Source organism: Sander lucioperca, chromosome 24, assembly GCF_008315115.2.
Source record: "Sander lucioperca isolate FBNREF2018 chromosome 24, SLUC_FBN_1.2, whole genome shotgun sequence".
Classification (NCBI taxonomy): domain Eukaryota; kingdom Metazoa; phylum Chordata; class Actinopteri; order Perciformes; family Percidae; genus Sander; species Sander lucioperca.
In genome coordinates this window covers 5,645,163-5,661,574 of record NC_050196.1, presented here as the reverse complement: position 1 = coordinate 5,661,574, position 16,412 = coordinate 5,645,163, and the positions used below count along the sequence as shown (strand labels likewise).

The 16,412-nt window shown below is 39.1% G+C and overlaps 1 protein-coding gene across 22 annotated transcripts in view; it reads left to right on the top strand.

Annotated features, from left to right (window-relative positions):
• Positions 1-16,412, top strand: part of dmd (dystrophin) — a 458,768-nt gene that overhangs the window by 177,047 nt on the left and 265,309 nt on the right. For all 22 annotated transcript variants that reach the window (XM_035998529.1, XM_035998533.1, XM_035998526.1 and 19 more), the window contains one exon: positions 2,969-3,088. In XM_035998529.1, the coding sequence (XP_035854422.1) occupies positions 2,969-3,088 (120 nt within the window). The remainder of the gene's footprint in view (positions 1-2,968; positions 3,089-16,412) is intronic.

Here is a 16,412-nt window from a genome sequence, read left to right as displayed (position 1 = left end):
CTGAGGCAATGTGCTGCTTCATATAGGGCCTACAGCAGTCACACTCAGGTGTGCTGATGGTGGGAGATACCATATATCTGGGTCATAGGTGAGGGTAGATTTTCTAGTTGAAAATGTGTATAAGTTTTTGTGTTTTCTAAAGTTAGTTGAGTGGAAAATTATTTGTTCAAGAGTCTGTTATTTGTTAATGGTAGAAACTAGCAGTGACATAAATGTCTAAATGTTAACATAATTGAGAGATAATTGAAGCAATTAAGAGTGGTTTGGTCTAGTGGGAGGGGCTTAACATATATAAGCCTCTGGCCACCTAAACATGGAGTTCAGTCTGAGGGTGGCTACAATCCAGACAGGTGATGTGAAACTTTGCTAGTGAAAACCTTCTGTAAGAAGATGTTTTTTTTTTTCTCTTATGTTTTTGCTGTGGATGTCCTGCATTTGTTTAACCACTTTTTTGTAAATAAAAGCACCTTCACGTTTTGCAACTCAAGCCGTCGTGTTATCAACTTTTTTGGTTGAGATTCCCAATGCTTGCTTTAACACAGTGATACTAAGGTGATGGGATAGGCCATTGAGGAGAATGATATAGGAGATTGTGGCAAAGGCTGCGGAGAGGTTGAGGAGAATGAGTAGATCATTTGTGATTTTGATGAGGGCAGTCTCTGTACTATGATACAGTCTAAATCCTGACTGAAGGGGTTCATAGAGCTCATGGTTGGACATATGCTGATTAACTTGGGCGGCAACTGCTTTTCCAAATATTTTACTTAGGAATGGAAGGTTGGAGATTGGCCGGTAGTTGTTTGCATCCTCCGGATCCGAACCTGGCTTCTTGAGGCTAGGGGTGACTGAGGCAGTTTAAAGTAGGTGGGTACTACGCCAGATTCCAAGGAGACATCCACCATGATGGGACACAGGACAGGCAGACATGCTTTGACCAGGGCTGTAGGCATTGGATCCAGGGAGCAGGCCTTTGCTTTTGTGACTGGTTTGGTCACTAGATGGTTGTCAAAATGTGTGAAGGAGGAGAGGCAGCGCTGAGGCAGATGAGCAGGGGAGGTGGCAATGTCCTGTGGTTGATTTGAAATTAGAAGTGGATGAGGCACACAGCAGGAGTTGCTGATGGATAAGATCCACTTTAGCCTGGAAGAAATTCAGGAACTTGGTGCAACAATCAGGTTCACCGGGAGGTTGGTGGGAGTCAATGGGGCTTGGCAGGCGGTTAATAGTGGAAAACAGCATTCTGGGGTGGCTATTTTTTAATTTAGTCTCATTCCTGTGTCAACTATCCTATCAGATTCTATTTAACATGTCAGTTAATCTAGTCTTGCCAAAATCAATAGTTTTGTCATTTTAGTCAAACTGATTTAACATAAACACAAGATTTTATTTGATATATCTCATCGTTATCTGATGACAACACAGGTGCCTACAGACACTTCACCTGTTCAACTGACTTTAGCAGTTTAGATAACAGACACCTAACTGTCCTACTGTAATTACAGACGTGTGAAATAAGCACAGGCACTCGACTGTCCTGCTGTTATACAGACTTGAACTGGAAAATGGGCTCCGATTGGCTAAATTACCACCAATCATATATTGCTGTACAATTTTACGCCAAGAGTGAGGACAGACACCAAACACAACATGCTGACATTCACTTGGCTAATAGGTACATAGGTTTGCCAAATAAATAAACATAGCAGACTACTCCTAGTCCTACTTTTTTCTGTTGTTTTTGCAACCATTTCCCCTGCTGCACACTATAATCTAATTTTGACTGGGATTGCAACCATTGGAGAAAACATTTTGAGAAAATGGAGGCTTTCAGAGAAGCTTTGAAAATGAAATCATGTTGCCAGCAGTAATGGGAATAATCAATTTGGTAGTTTTTAGTGAAGGCTCTTGTTTCAGTACTGTGTGTGTACAGATTGAAAAATGGAAACTTGTAGAAACTGGAGAGTTTCTCACAGACCTCTAATAAAATGTGGCTGTGGTTTGCTTTTATAGCTATAGACAAAAGTTTGTACTTCTTTAAATTCAGGGTTTACAATAACATTTATGTATTTATTGTGCCGAAGGGGATCTTAATAATCCTAATTCTAAAGATCCTAATTCAAATTTGTCCATGTGTTGCTTGTCGTACACAATCCAACATTTTCAAAAATGTTCTAGACTAAACAACAATAAACATCAATCTATTTAAAGAAAAAAATATTCCACTGATTTAAACTATGAGAAAAGAATACACTTTCTAAAGAAATTGTACATGCGCGCTGCTGAAATGCGAAGTTAAAACATCTCAATTAAAATACTGAAAGAAGTTGAAGTCGCAGTAAAAAAAATTTAAATGGCAGTTTAAATGGAAGGGCTGGATCAAGTTCAAGTGTCAATTTAAGTGTGAACGGTGAACAAAGTTGAATCATCAGTTTAAATAAGTGCAGAAAGAAGATTAAGTTGAAGCAATAAAAGGATTTGAAATGTCCAGTGCAAGTGATAAATTCATCTGGAAGACTCAGTTGAACATCTAATTTAAATTAGTGTGTTTGTATTTTGAAGAGCTGGAGCTTTAAGCTTGAGAATGAAGTTATATATAATAAAGGGGTTAAAGAGGAGATGTAAAGGTCTAAAGATGGGTGGAATTTTCAAACTTTGAAACACTCTTAAAATGGGCTAAAAAGTTGACATTTAAAAAGTATAAAATATGTCAAAAATCTCAATAGTCTCAGATGTCCCAAATGAGTTGAACATTTTAAAGTTAGAATTATGATATGATGAGCCTAAATATCTGCCACAAAAAGAAACTTTCAATCCATAGTGATAACTGGTAATTGTTCTGTTTACCACCTGTGTTTAGGGAATTTAGTTTAAACATTGCTTTGTTCTGAGGTCCTGTGGTCTTGCTGCCAGCCACATTTTGTCATTAAGTCACCATCATTAAAACTGTGGGTGTGTTCCTGTGTTGCAGCTCCTCCAGGAGGACCTGGAGCTGGAGCAGGTGAGGGTGAACTCTCTGACCCACATGGTGGTAGTGGTGGACGAGACCAGCGGAGACAGCGCCACTGCTGTTTTGGAGAGCAAACTTCAGGTAAGGACACACATTGTCACCAACGCTAAAATCTGTGTCAAAGATGAACACACTTTGCCGATCACACGGAACATTGGCTAAATTTTATAGGAAGACAAATACCTTGTGGGCTAATTTTCATCTCTTTGTTAAAAAAAAATCTCTCAATCTCCCTCTCAGTGGACTCAGCTGTCCTGTTGTTGTTTCTCGGGGAAATAGAGTGAATGGGAGATAGTTTTGTTTTTGGTTTTGCGCAGTAATTAGATCTTGCCACCAAGTTGTGCTTGTTCTGTATGTGTGTGTTGCAGCTTTCTGCAAATTTTGTTTACTCTATAAGTTATCATCACACAGACTCTAGCCAGGAGCCAGACTTTGCTGCTTGTTTGTGCAGCTAATTCTCCACGGTTGTCTTAGTGTCTGATGTGTGGGCCTTAGTTCCCCTTGTTAACTCCCATACACTGCAAACAATGAAGCTGAAATCTATTAAAACTACAACTGCTGATTTCCACTGCTTTCTAAAAACTTTTTTTTCTAAAAAAAGATGTTAAAATGTCCAGATTGGGATTTCAATTTGTTAAACCATTAGTGTTTTTATAGCATCTGCAAGCTATTTTACATGTAGTGCAAAATTTAACCGAATTTCCAGAAAAAAAAAAATTTACACTAATATCTATCTAATAAAGCGAGACATACTGTATCTGTATGTACAGTGTTGGGAGTAACGCGTTACAAAAGTAACGCAATTACAGTAATGTATTCCTTTTTGCTGTAACGCAGTAATATAACGCATTACTAATTAAATTTCGGTAATATTATACTCGTTACAATCTCAGTAACGCGAGTTACAACGCATTTTAACGCAACATTTAGTGGTGCATTGGTTTTTTTAAGAATTCACCAACACATTTCTTCACAGGAAAAAAAAAAATGCCGTATTATTTTCCTGTCGCTGTATTCGATGGTTGAGATGACTGCAGAGACAAATACATTTGCGAGATGGATATTATTTTCAGGAGTTATTACGCTGCGTTGAAGTGAGCTGTCCTGTTTCTGTTCCCGTGGTCAGAACCAGAGACGGTACGGACAGCATGTATGTCCCAACAGGTGACGGTACGTCAGCGGCTGACAGATATAAACAGGAAATTAATTGGGAATTAATGTTGAGGCTTGCTACACGTAAATATCATTGCATTTTTATCAGCCGTGGAGAGTAACTCTACCTGTAGTGGAATGGCTTCGAATGACGACCAAAAGCGCTTGTCTTTTACTGTGACCATTTACTGTTCAATATGTTGCAGTTTTACAAACAAGAAAGTGAACAACTTGAGCCTGACGGACATGTTGCATCTCAGTAAGCTAGCAAGAGTAGGCTACACAACAGACAACTTCCGTGTAGCCTACTTCAAAATAAAAGCACTTCCTGTGACGGTTCGCAGTAAAACTAAATTACTGTTAAATAAGGTTGTGTAGGCTACCTTTTCACAAATCAGCTGTAAATCCAGTACTGTAAATAATGTTAATAGTGAGTTTTAATCACACTATAATTGAACATTTCCTTTAGAGTGTTTTAACCTAAACAACATGAATTTCTTATTGAAGTGCTATAAACAAACATTTTACAACAATGCCGTACTTTTAATTGAGTATTTTCATTTTCTCCTACTTGCCTATTATATGTTTTACTTATCTATTTTGTATAGCTTTATTTACTTTGCATATTTATATTAATTATACAAAATATGAATAATCTATGATGTATTAAAGTGGATAAAGAGGAGACTTTATTGATCCGGTGGTGAAATTCACAAGCTAGATGCCAAATCAAACTTCCCCTGTTATTTTGGTGAAAGTAACTCAAAAGTAATGCAAAAGTAGTGTAACGCATTACAATTCAGAGACAGTAATATTGTAATATAACTAATTACTCTCAAATGACTGTAACTAGTAATCTATAATGTATTACATTTTGGAAGTAACTTGCCCAACACTGTGTATGTATGTATGTATGTGTGTCCGTCTTTGGAGGGAACCTGCACGTCATACGCAGACGCCACCCGGGGGGGGTGCCGCCTTTGACTCAAGTACAGTTTTTCCTGCTTCCAACGTTACATCCAGTGTTATATGATTGTTGGATATACAAAACTAACTTTTCTTCACTTTCCTGGAGCACGAACGGATAGCTGAAAGCAACATCGTGACTGTTTTGTGGAATAAGATTGGGGGGGAAAAGGCGCTACGTAACACTGGCTTTCAGTGTCTATTATTTAGCTTTATTATTCGTTAACGATCATATGACACGAGACAACACCGTCTCTCTCGCTGTCTCTCTCTCTCTCTCTCTCTCTGTCTCTCTCTCTCTCTCTCTCTCTCTCTCTCTCTCTCTCTCTCTCTCTCTCTCTCTTTCTCGTTCTCTCTCTCTCTCTCTCTCTCTCTCTCTCTCTCTCTCTCTGTATCTTGTATTCAATGTATTAAGCTATTATTGTAATTGCTTAATAATGCAGAATGCACGTTGGTTGTGCTGCATGCAAAGTATAATTACACAACAACATCAATAACATCATTATAAACCTAATGCAACTTTGTGCTTGACTTTCTGGAGGTTTGCTGGCGTTTTTTCCTGCATTGCGGTTTATTACTAAATACAAGAGAGATAAATAGATGAGAGAGAACAGTGTGTGTCCAAATGTACAAATGCAAATAGAAAGTGCCTTCCCTTTTTTCCCTGCTGTTGAACTGTCACTTGATTAATTACAGGCCATTCATTTCGTTAACGATCATATGACACGAGACAACACAGTCTCTCTCTCTCTCTCTCTCTCTCTCTCTCTCTGCACACACACAAACAGTCCGGTCCTGGTGGTTAATTAACGCAGATAGGTGCTGATTAGCTCTCAAAAACAGGCCAGGTGGTTAGCGCACTGCCATGAGTCCATAAGGCTAATGTCTGATTACTCCACATTTTCATTGTGATATTTTTGATTACATTCTGAATCTGCAATGTTCTGTCAGGTAAATGTAGTAGTACAATGTCTCCTCTGATGTAGATGTAGCCTACACTGTAAGTCAGTAGGCTATACAGTGGAGGTGCATATTAAGAGATTTGGGGTCCTTCTGTAAGTAATTTTGGGTTACAATTTGGTTTTGAAGAATTCTACAAGCACCAATACCACAGGCCAAGCAATCGGCCCGTTCCAAACAGGCACATTTTCAACGGCCACTGTACTAGTACTATCAAAGACACAAGGCTGTTGCGAGTATCTTGTATTCAATGTATTAAGCAATTACAATGCAGAATACACGTTGGTTGTGCTGCATGCAAAGTATAATTACACAACAACATCAATAATATCATTATAAACCTAATGCAACTTCGTGCTTGACTTTCTGGAGGTTTGCTGGCATTTTTTCCTGCATTGCAGTCAAGGACGGACTAAAAAACAGCCCTGGACTTTCTCCCAAATCCGGCCATTCGCCCCTAGCCTTGCGCGACAGACGAGAGTGGTGGAGGAAGTACTGAATCTCAGTACTTAAGTAAAAGTACAAATAACCAGAGATGTATTTACTTTAGTAAAAGTAGAAGTACAACAATGACAACCCTACTTAAGTAAAAGTAAAAAGTACCTGATTTTAAATGTACTTTAAGTATTAAAAGTAAAAGTACTTGCATAACGATTTATTCTCTTGATGTCTATATTCTAATAATTAAAAAAAACAGTAGGCCTATGGGCCGTGGCATTTTAATTAAGTTAGTTTTAGGTTAATGTAATTGTGCTTACAATTCTGGTTATCTATCAGGGTGATCTGCATGAAGCTCGACTTTGCATTATTTCCCACGGGATAGTGAATGCTGCACACATTTATGTGTGACGGTCAGGAAGACATTTTGGCAGGGGGAAAAACTGATCAGAAAATGTAACGAAAATGTAACGGAACGTTGTAGAAATGTAGTGGAGTAGAAAGTATAGATAATTGCTGCAAAATGTAACAAAGTAAAAGTCAAAAGTATGCACTATTGATTGTACTTAAGTAAAGTACAGATACGTGAAAAATGTACTTAAGTACAGTAACGAAGTATTTGTACTTCGTTACATTCCACAGACACTAGCCAGGATGTCCTGATACTATGCCACAATACAGTAGCCTATCAGACAAGGTATTCACAACAAGTAAAATCTCAAAAACAATTTTGATAATTGGGGTTGTGTTTATTAATGAAGCCTCAGCCTTAAAATAAAAACAAAAAATTTGCAATGCCATTACATCTGCATTGAAAATAAAATACAAATAATGAAATGTCACTGGCTACAGAAACCCCAAATTACACAAACTTGTAATTATAAAACAGTACAGAGTGTTACTGTACTGATTTATACATTTATCAGAGATAAAGTAGGCTGCTTGCTGTACCTGAACATGGGGATTAGATATTCTGTAGGCCTATACCAAAACTACACTGAGAGTGTTAATTACTACCCTGTCATCTTTTGTGCTGCAACTATCTTCAAATCGAATAAACAAATTATTTTAAAGATTACCTGTTACCCACTGATGACAGTCCGTCTGCGGCTGCAGGCCCTGGAGCTCACCGCCAGTGTTTTAGTTTGACTGTTAAAAAGTGTTTAGATAATTAAAAGGTATTTATTTAGAAGCGGGCTGGCTGCTAGTTAGCTAGCTGACGCTAGCATGCTATTCCACCAAGTTTCCATGCTACATAAATAAGCCGGACAGAGTTGTCCCTCATCTGGCGATAGAAACCCTGCTTTTCCCATAGACTGTATATAAGAAGGCTTTTCCCGTTCTGTTAGAGAGCTCCACAGTCTAAGTCCACAGGTACAAATTAGTTTTGCACCAAATGTATCGTCAAGAGTGTTGTGAAAGTCGAGGTGCGCAGATTCGCCACTTTGTGATGCGAGAGAGCACATATGTGAAGTTGCAGTGACAGATTCGAGAGGTTGTAATCACTGAGTTGTGGTTGTGATGGAAAATTAACCAGAGTAAAAAAAAAAAAGTATACGAGTAAATGTTGCATTATAAGTTTGCAGCTGTCATTGTGTTCATGTAAATATCAATCTACACCAGGGGTGGCCAACCAGTTCAGCATAAAGAGCCACAAAAAAACCCGCACCATAGCAAAAAGCCACACAACACATGCACGTCCACACTACAACAGCAACAGTGACTTCCAGATCTGATGACAGTCATAATACATAGCAGTTTTCATAGTTTTGTTTTCTTACTTAGACTGACTCAGTGGGAAATCTGACAGTCTTTGTTATCCACAATCCTTTTCAGGTCTTGCTAGAACTCGGTTGACTCTTTCACTCGTTTGTCACTAGAGGGGCTTTCAAACAATCTGATTCAGCAGTGAAAGGGTTAATGAGGAAGGTGATCTGTGGCAGATTTTTTTTCCTCGGGTTGCAGAATTTGTCCTCAAAACTCTGCTGAATTATTTTTTATTTTAAAATAATTGGCAAATGTATTGGCAAGTGCATTCTATTTTTTTTTGTACTTATCTGAAATGTTTCAAAAAGTTAAAAAAATAAAAATAAAAAATCCACCAATAACACAGCCCCCAGCCACACAGTAAGAGCCTCAAAGGAGCAGGCAAAGAGCCGCATATGGCTCAAGAGCCACAGGTTCGCCACCCCTGATCTACACATTTGTGAATATTTTTTCTGTAACTTCACATTCAGAATACAGGTGTGTGAACATTTCCTACAAGTGCAAATTTCAACTTACAAGTTCAGATTTTTTTTTACAAGCTCTCATGTTTTTTTTCTTTGTATGACTTCAAATTCAGATCACATGTTTGTGAATATTTTTTACAAGTGCAAATAAAATTTTTACAAGTGCAAATAAAATTTTTACAAGTGCAAATTTTAACATACAAGTTCAGATTTTTTGTTCTGCAAGTTCTCACATTGTATTCTACAAGCTCTCCCTTTTTGCACCATATTTACCTTCATACAAATGCCCCACTGTCATTTCCAACCAATCGCATAATTTGTCCCGCCACGGCTAGTAGTGACCCAGGTCATACGCAATTCACATTGAAATTGACCCTAGTCCTACCCTGATTCAACCCACCTGGTGACCGGGGTCGCGAAGCCGAGTACATCGAGAAGGGTTAACCCATTCAAACACATAGATGACCTAGGTATAACCCTGGTTGAGCCATTGGTGTAAGAAGGTTATAAGTGAATAGACCGAATGATTTTACAAAACAATGACGTTTGATGACACGATCAAATAGCAACCAGCGTAGAGTGAGAGGTGTGCACGCTTTATAAATGCAGCAAACATGTCGCAGTGTGGAAGCACTGTCAAAACTGTCAAAACAACAGGGGCCGCTAGTGAGATGGGGACAGAGAAGATGTGTTTTCTGAGCTCCTTGCAAAAAGTGTTATGATTTGAACGGCAGACTCTTTACAGTTACTAAAAAGTGGTCTTATTCGGTCGCGCTACTAAAAAGTGGAATATTAGCATGTTCGGTAAAACTGCACAAGGTGGGAAAGGACCGACTCGACAGCTAGCAGGGATTAAGGAACAATAAAACTTCATACATGCCGCTCGCCGAGTAGAAGGACGATGATGAGAGCTCCCACTTATTTAGCTGAAAATGTCAAACGAGTGGTTTGATAAATCCGAGCACAGTTTCCCGAGGCTGTCAACCACCGAAAATGTGTCTGCAGACCACGAACTGTGGATCCATGCCATGGAAACCTCGGTTGCTGACCTACAGCAAGAAAACAAACGGCTGCGAACCAAGCTTTCAGACGGGAGATTCCGGCGCAACAACATGAAGATTGATGGCATCCCAAAAGGCGAAGAGAACCGAAGGCCAACTGCGCTTGCTATCTTTGCTCTACAGGAACTTTTGAGTTATCACATGACTTGCAAGCTGCTCTGCATTTAGCAATGCTGGTTGCTAAGAAGCTCATTCTCCTGTCTTGGAAGTGTACCCATCCACCCTGTTTAAAACAGTGGCTTAACCCTCCTGTTGTCCTCGGTTCAAATCTGACCCATTTTCAAAAAGTTTCTAATTCAGAAATGTGGGTTTCTTTAAACCAAATTTTAAAACAAAATAACGTGGATGGTTCCATACAATGCTCTTCACAAGTTAAATAAATGATCAGTTCACTACTTTCATTGAATTTGGGTGTTTTATTCAATTTTATAGCATGTAAAGAAAAATAATAAAAATAAAAATGATAATAGAATGTTGAAAACATGGGAAAAAAATATCAAAAAAGCACAGAAAAAAGTGACAAAAAACTTGGAAAAAAAGTGACAAAAAACTTGGGAAAAAAAGTGACAAAAATGTGGGCAAATCTTCATAAACGCTAGGAAAAGTAATCAAAACTTCGAAAAAAGTGACAAAAACATCAGGATAATCTTCAAAAACGTCGGGAAAAGTGACTAAAACTTGAAAAAAAATGACAATGTCCGGAAAAGTGACAAAAACATGGGAAAAGCTTAAAAAAAGTAAAAAATAAAAATAAAAAAATAAAACGCGCAGAAAAATATTCAATTCAATTTTATTTATAGTATCAAATCATAACAAGAGTTATCTCGAGACACTTTACAGATAGAGTAGGTCTAGACCACACTCTATAAAGCCCCAACAATTCCAATAGTTCCCCCAAGAGCAAGCATTAGCAGTGGCTATTGCGACAGTGGCGAGGAAAAACTCCCTTTTAGGAAGAAACCTCGGCAGACCCAGACTCTTGGTGGGCGGTGTCTGATGGTTGGGGTTATGACGGTACAGGATGTAGCGTGGCACAGCAGAGCATGGGTGGACGCTGTGGACGCAGCAGGACGTAGCCGGGCATTGCAGGGAATCGTAGAGCGTAGCAGGGTGTAGCAGGTCCATAGCCACAGCTGCACCCAAGACCCAGATCTTGGTGTCACCCTAATCCGAGGCGATGTTCTGGGTGAAGAAGAAACATAAGGACTCCGGGGAGTAAACTCCCCAGAGCTAGGTGAGTAACAAGCACTTCTGAGACAGGATGTGCATAAAAGGAAACAAAAGAAAAGAGCGTGTCGTAAGAAGGAACTTCCTCGGCAGTCTAGAATTATAATAGCATAACTAGGAGAGGCACTATATTATTGATTATACGATAGGTAAATCTGATGACTGTAAAGAGATGCAGAGAAAAGCAGGGGTGCTGTGTCTGCAGCTATGCACCCTGCCCCGCCGGTCTAGGCGTTCACTGCAGCTCCTCACTCCCTAACTATAAGCTTTATCAAAGAGGAGAGTTTTCAGTTTAGTCTTAAATGTAGCGACGGTGTCTGCCCCCCGAACCCAGATTGGGAGCTGGTTCCACAGGAGAGGAGCCTGATAGCTGAAAACTCTGCCTCCCATTCTACTTTTAGAGACTCTAGGAACCACAAGTAACTCTGCATTCTGGGAGCGTAGGGCTCTAGTGGGACAATAAGGTACTAAGAGGTCCTCAAGATATGAAGGAGCTTGACCATTTAGAGCTTTATAGGTCAGAAGAAGGATTTTAAATTCAATCCTGGATTTTACAGGAAGCCAATGGAGAGAAGCTAATACAGGAGAAATATGATCTCTTTTCTTAGTTCTTGTCAGAACACGCGCTGCAGCATTCTGGATCAGCTGGAGAGTCCTAAGAGTTTTTTTTGAGCATCCTGATAATAAGGAATTACAGTAGTCCAGCCTGGAAGTAACGAATGCATGGACTAGTTTTTCTGCATCGTTTTGAGACAGGATGTTCCTAATTTTAGCAATGTTACGAAGGTGAAAAAAGGCTGTTCTAGAGGTTTGTTTTAGATGGGCGTTAAAGGATAGATCCTGATCAAAAACGACTCCTAGATTTCTGACAGTAGTGCTGGATGCCAGGGCAATGCCATCCAGAGTAATTATATCTTCGGCTAATGAGGTTCGTAGGTGTTTCGGGCCCAGCACAATAACTTCGGTTTTGTTTGAGTTTAACATCAGGAAATTGTAGGCCATCCATGATTTTATATCTTTAATGCATGCTTGAAGTTTAGCTAGCTGGCTGGTTTCGTCTGGCTTGATTGACAGATATAATTGGGTGTCATCCGCATAACAGTGAAAGTTAATTGAGTGTTTCCTAATAATATTGCCTAGAGGAAGCATATATAAGGAGAATAGAATTGGTCCAAGCACTGAGCCTTGAGGAACGCCATGGTTAATTTTAGCGTAATTGGAGGGTTTATTGTTAAAATTAACAAATTGCGATCGATCAGAGAAGTAGGACTTAAACCAGTTTAGTGCGATTCCTTTAATGCCAACTAAATGTTCCAGTCTCTGTAAGAGGATGGTATGGTCAATAGTATCGAATGCAGCACTAAGATCTAATAAGACAAGTATGGAGACAAGTCCTTTGTCTGATGCAGTTAGAAGGTCGTTAGTAATTTTCACCAGTGCCGTCTCTGTGCTATGATGCTTTCTAAATCCTGACTGAAAGTCCTCAAATAAGCTATTGCTATGTAGAAAATCACATAACTGATTAGCGACTACTTTTTCAAGGATTTTGGAGAGAAAGGGAAGGTTAGATATAGGTCTATAGTTGGCTAAGACCTCAGGATCGAGGGTGGGATTTTCAGTAGAGGTTTTATCACAGCTACTTTAAATGACTGCGGTACATAACCTGTCAATAAAGACATATTTATCATATCTAGCAATGAAGTGTTAACCACGGGTAACGCTTCTTTAAGTAGCCTCGTAGGGATGGGGTCTAAGAGACAGGTAGATGGGTTTGCTGAAGAGACCTTTAGCATTAATTGTTGAGGGTTTATAGGATAAAAGCAATCTAAGTATATGTAAGGTCTAGTCGTTCTTTCTAGCAGTCTGTCAGTTAAAGGTGACCCATTAGAGGTTGGGGGCAAGAGGTGATGAATAGTATCTCTAATTGTTATAATTTTATCGTTAAAGAAACTCATGAAGTCATCACTACTCAGAGCTATAGGAATGATGGCTCAATAGAGCTGTGGCTATCTGTCAGCCTGGCTACAGTGCTGAAAAGAAACCTTGGGTTGTTCTTATTTTCTTCTATTAGTGATGAATAGTAGTCTGATCTGGCCTTTCTTAGGGTCTTCCTATAGGTTTTCAGACTGTCTTGCCACTCTAAACGAGATTCTTCCAGTTTGGTGGAACGCCATTTACTTTCAAGTTTGCGCGAGATTTGCTTTAATTTACGAGTTTGGGAGTTATACCAAGGTGCTAGTTTCCTTTGCTTCATCGTCTTCTTTTTAAGGGGAGCAACAGAGTCTAAAGTAGTCCGTAGGCAGGCCGTAGCACCGTCTATGAAATTATCAATTTGAGAGGGACTAAAGTTTACATAAAGATCGTCTGTTATATTAAAGCACGGTAATGAGTTTAGTGCTGTTGGAATATATTCCTTAAATTTAGCTATAGCACTGTCAGATAGGCTTCTAGCGTAGAAGCTTTTATCTAATTTCGTATAATCGGGTAGTAAGAATTCGAAAGTTATTAAGAAGTGGTCTGATAATAAAGGATTTTGTGGGAATACTATTACGTCTTCAATTTTGATGCCATATGCCAGCACAAGGTCAAGGGTGTGGTTAAAACAGTGCGTGGCCTCATGCACACTCTGACTGAAACCAATAGAATCTAGCAGTGAATTGAAAGCAGTACTAAGGCTATTGCTGTCAACGTCCACATGGATATTAAAATCACCTACAATAAGTACTTTGTCTGATTTTAGGACTACACATGATAAAAATTCTGAGAATTCCGATAAAATTCAGAATATGGACCTGATGCTCGGTAGACAACAACAAATATAATAGGCTGTACTGTTTTCCATGTTGGATGCTGAAGATTAAGAACGAGATTTTCAAAAGAGTTATAATTTAGTTTAGGTTTAGGATTAATTAACAGGTTTGAGTCAAATATGGCTGCAACTCCCCCTCCTCGGCCTGAGCCTCTAGGAATTTGAGGATTAATATGAGTGGGAGGAGTGGCTTCATTTAGACTGACATACTCTTCATGTCCCAGCCATGTATCAGTTAGACAGAATAGATCAATTTGATTATCGGATATCAATTCGTTTACTAGTATTGCTTTAGAAGACAGAGATCTGATATTTAGTAGACCGGATCTAATTTTCCTATCCTGTTCTATCATTGCAGTGGTAGTTGTAATTCCAATTAGGTTGTTAAGTATTGCCCCTCTTTTGGTTACCTGTGATTTAACTGATCTGAGTCGAGTTACAGACACTGTCTCATTTTTTGGGGCAGGTTGTGGTTGACGTGAACTGGATGCTAAATTGACTATGTTTGCAGTCAACTTCTTATTACTTAGGGGATTCAACACTTTGTATGGTCTATTGTTGATTATAACTGGAATAGTACTAGTACTACATGTTACCCTGCAGAAAACATTTTCAGATTCATTCACTTGTAAAGTGCCATTAGGATCAATACCTGGGGGGCATGAATCTGTGATATTTTCAACAGAATGTCAATACTTAACTTTCAGTGTGGTCGTTATATTGACAAAAGTGTCGAAAAAGACGACCAAAACGTTGGAATCTTTTTTACGTTTTGACACAGAAAAACAAATAGTTGCAGGTCGATGGGGAAGACAACACAAAGGTTAAGAAATGGTGTCTATTATACAGATGGAAAGACTGCGCCTGCTCTCTTTGCATGACCACACACTCACTGACAACAACTCACTCAATGCACCTGCCATTCTCGCTCTAACCTACACTACTCTCTTCTTCTTCTTCTTTATGGTGTGCAGGTCTGCCTTATGAAGTGTCTGAAAAAGGTGCTCCCTCTGGGTATTATATTCCTTGCAATGAATTAGAATGTGCTCAACAGTTTCTGGCAGGTTACAGTATGTGCATTTTCCAGTTGAATACTTAAGACCTGTATGACCAATTCAATTCTGAGACGAGTAATGATATTTTCTTCTCTACGTTTAAAGCCTACCATCCTCCCATCACCAACATGTTTTTGTATATTGTAAAGGTGCCTTCCTGTTTCACGGCAGCACGGTGGTTAGCACTTCTGCTTCACAGCAAGAAGGTTCTGGGTTCGAATCCAGGTCGTTCTGGGCTTTTCTGTGTGGAGTTTGCATGTTCTCCCTGTGTTTGCGTGGGTTTTCTCCGGGTGCTCCAGTTTCTTCCCACCATAAACACATGCATGCTAGGTAATTAGGACTACAGTTGAAAATTAGCCGACTGGCTAACACTGGCCCATTTACAGAAATGTTGATTAATGTGCATTGTCCTAATCAAACAAACTTAAATTTTACTAATGTCCCAATACTCCTGCCATGCCGTGTGTGCATATGTCCTGATGAATGTTTTGACTTCAGCTTTGCTTAGTGGAACCTGTAGGTCTACATATGTAATCTTTAGTGCTTATTTTGCAAGAATATCCACCTTCTCGTTTTCCTCCACACCAACATGGGCAGGAACCGAAATTAAACTTGTAAATATGCTTTTTTTTGCATTCTGTACAATATAAGAACTATTTCATTGATAATATCCTTTTTAAATGATTATATACCTGAGCTAATGCTAGATAGTGCTGAAAAACTGTCAGATGCAATAACAGTATTGGGTATTTCCTTCTCCTCTATCCACTCTAATGCCTGTAACACTGCCATCAACTCTGTAGTGTATACTGATAAATGGTCTGATAACCTTTTCTTTATTGATGTATCACTCACCGGGATATACACTGCTGCACCTGCACACCCTTTGTCTGTCCATCCAAAACTCATGAAATGTGACTCATTGTGTTCCCAGCATTCTGTTAAAAATGCTCTTTGCATGATGTGAATCACAATGCCCCTGGAGATTAACCCAGTATGCCAGCATTAACTTGACCTGGCTTATTCTCAAAAGCATCTCTCCCATTTTCACCTGCATTGCTGAAACTAGAGATGTTTTAAAAGACTTACTACAAATCCTCAGGGCATGAGCTTGTAAGACATCCAGCTTCTTGAGATGTGATTCTGCTGCTGACATAAAAGCTATACAACCATAATCTAAGACAGGTCTTATGAGTGCCCAATATATGTTTTGTAGAGATGATCTACTTGCTCCCCACTCCTGTCATGCCAAAAAACGGAGTACACTAATAACCTTTTTACATTTATTCTGAATCTTTCCTATATGTTCTCCATGTAAGCTTTTCATCAAACCATACACCAAGGAATCAAATTGCTTTTACTTGTTCAAGAGGTTGATCATCCAGTTTTAACGTTGTGGGTGCAATTTTAAGCCGTCTTGTAAAACAGATCGTCGTCACGGACAGTTTGAATCCCCATTCTCTTGTCCATCCCTCCACTGCAGCTTGAACTTTTCTATTCACAAAT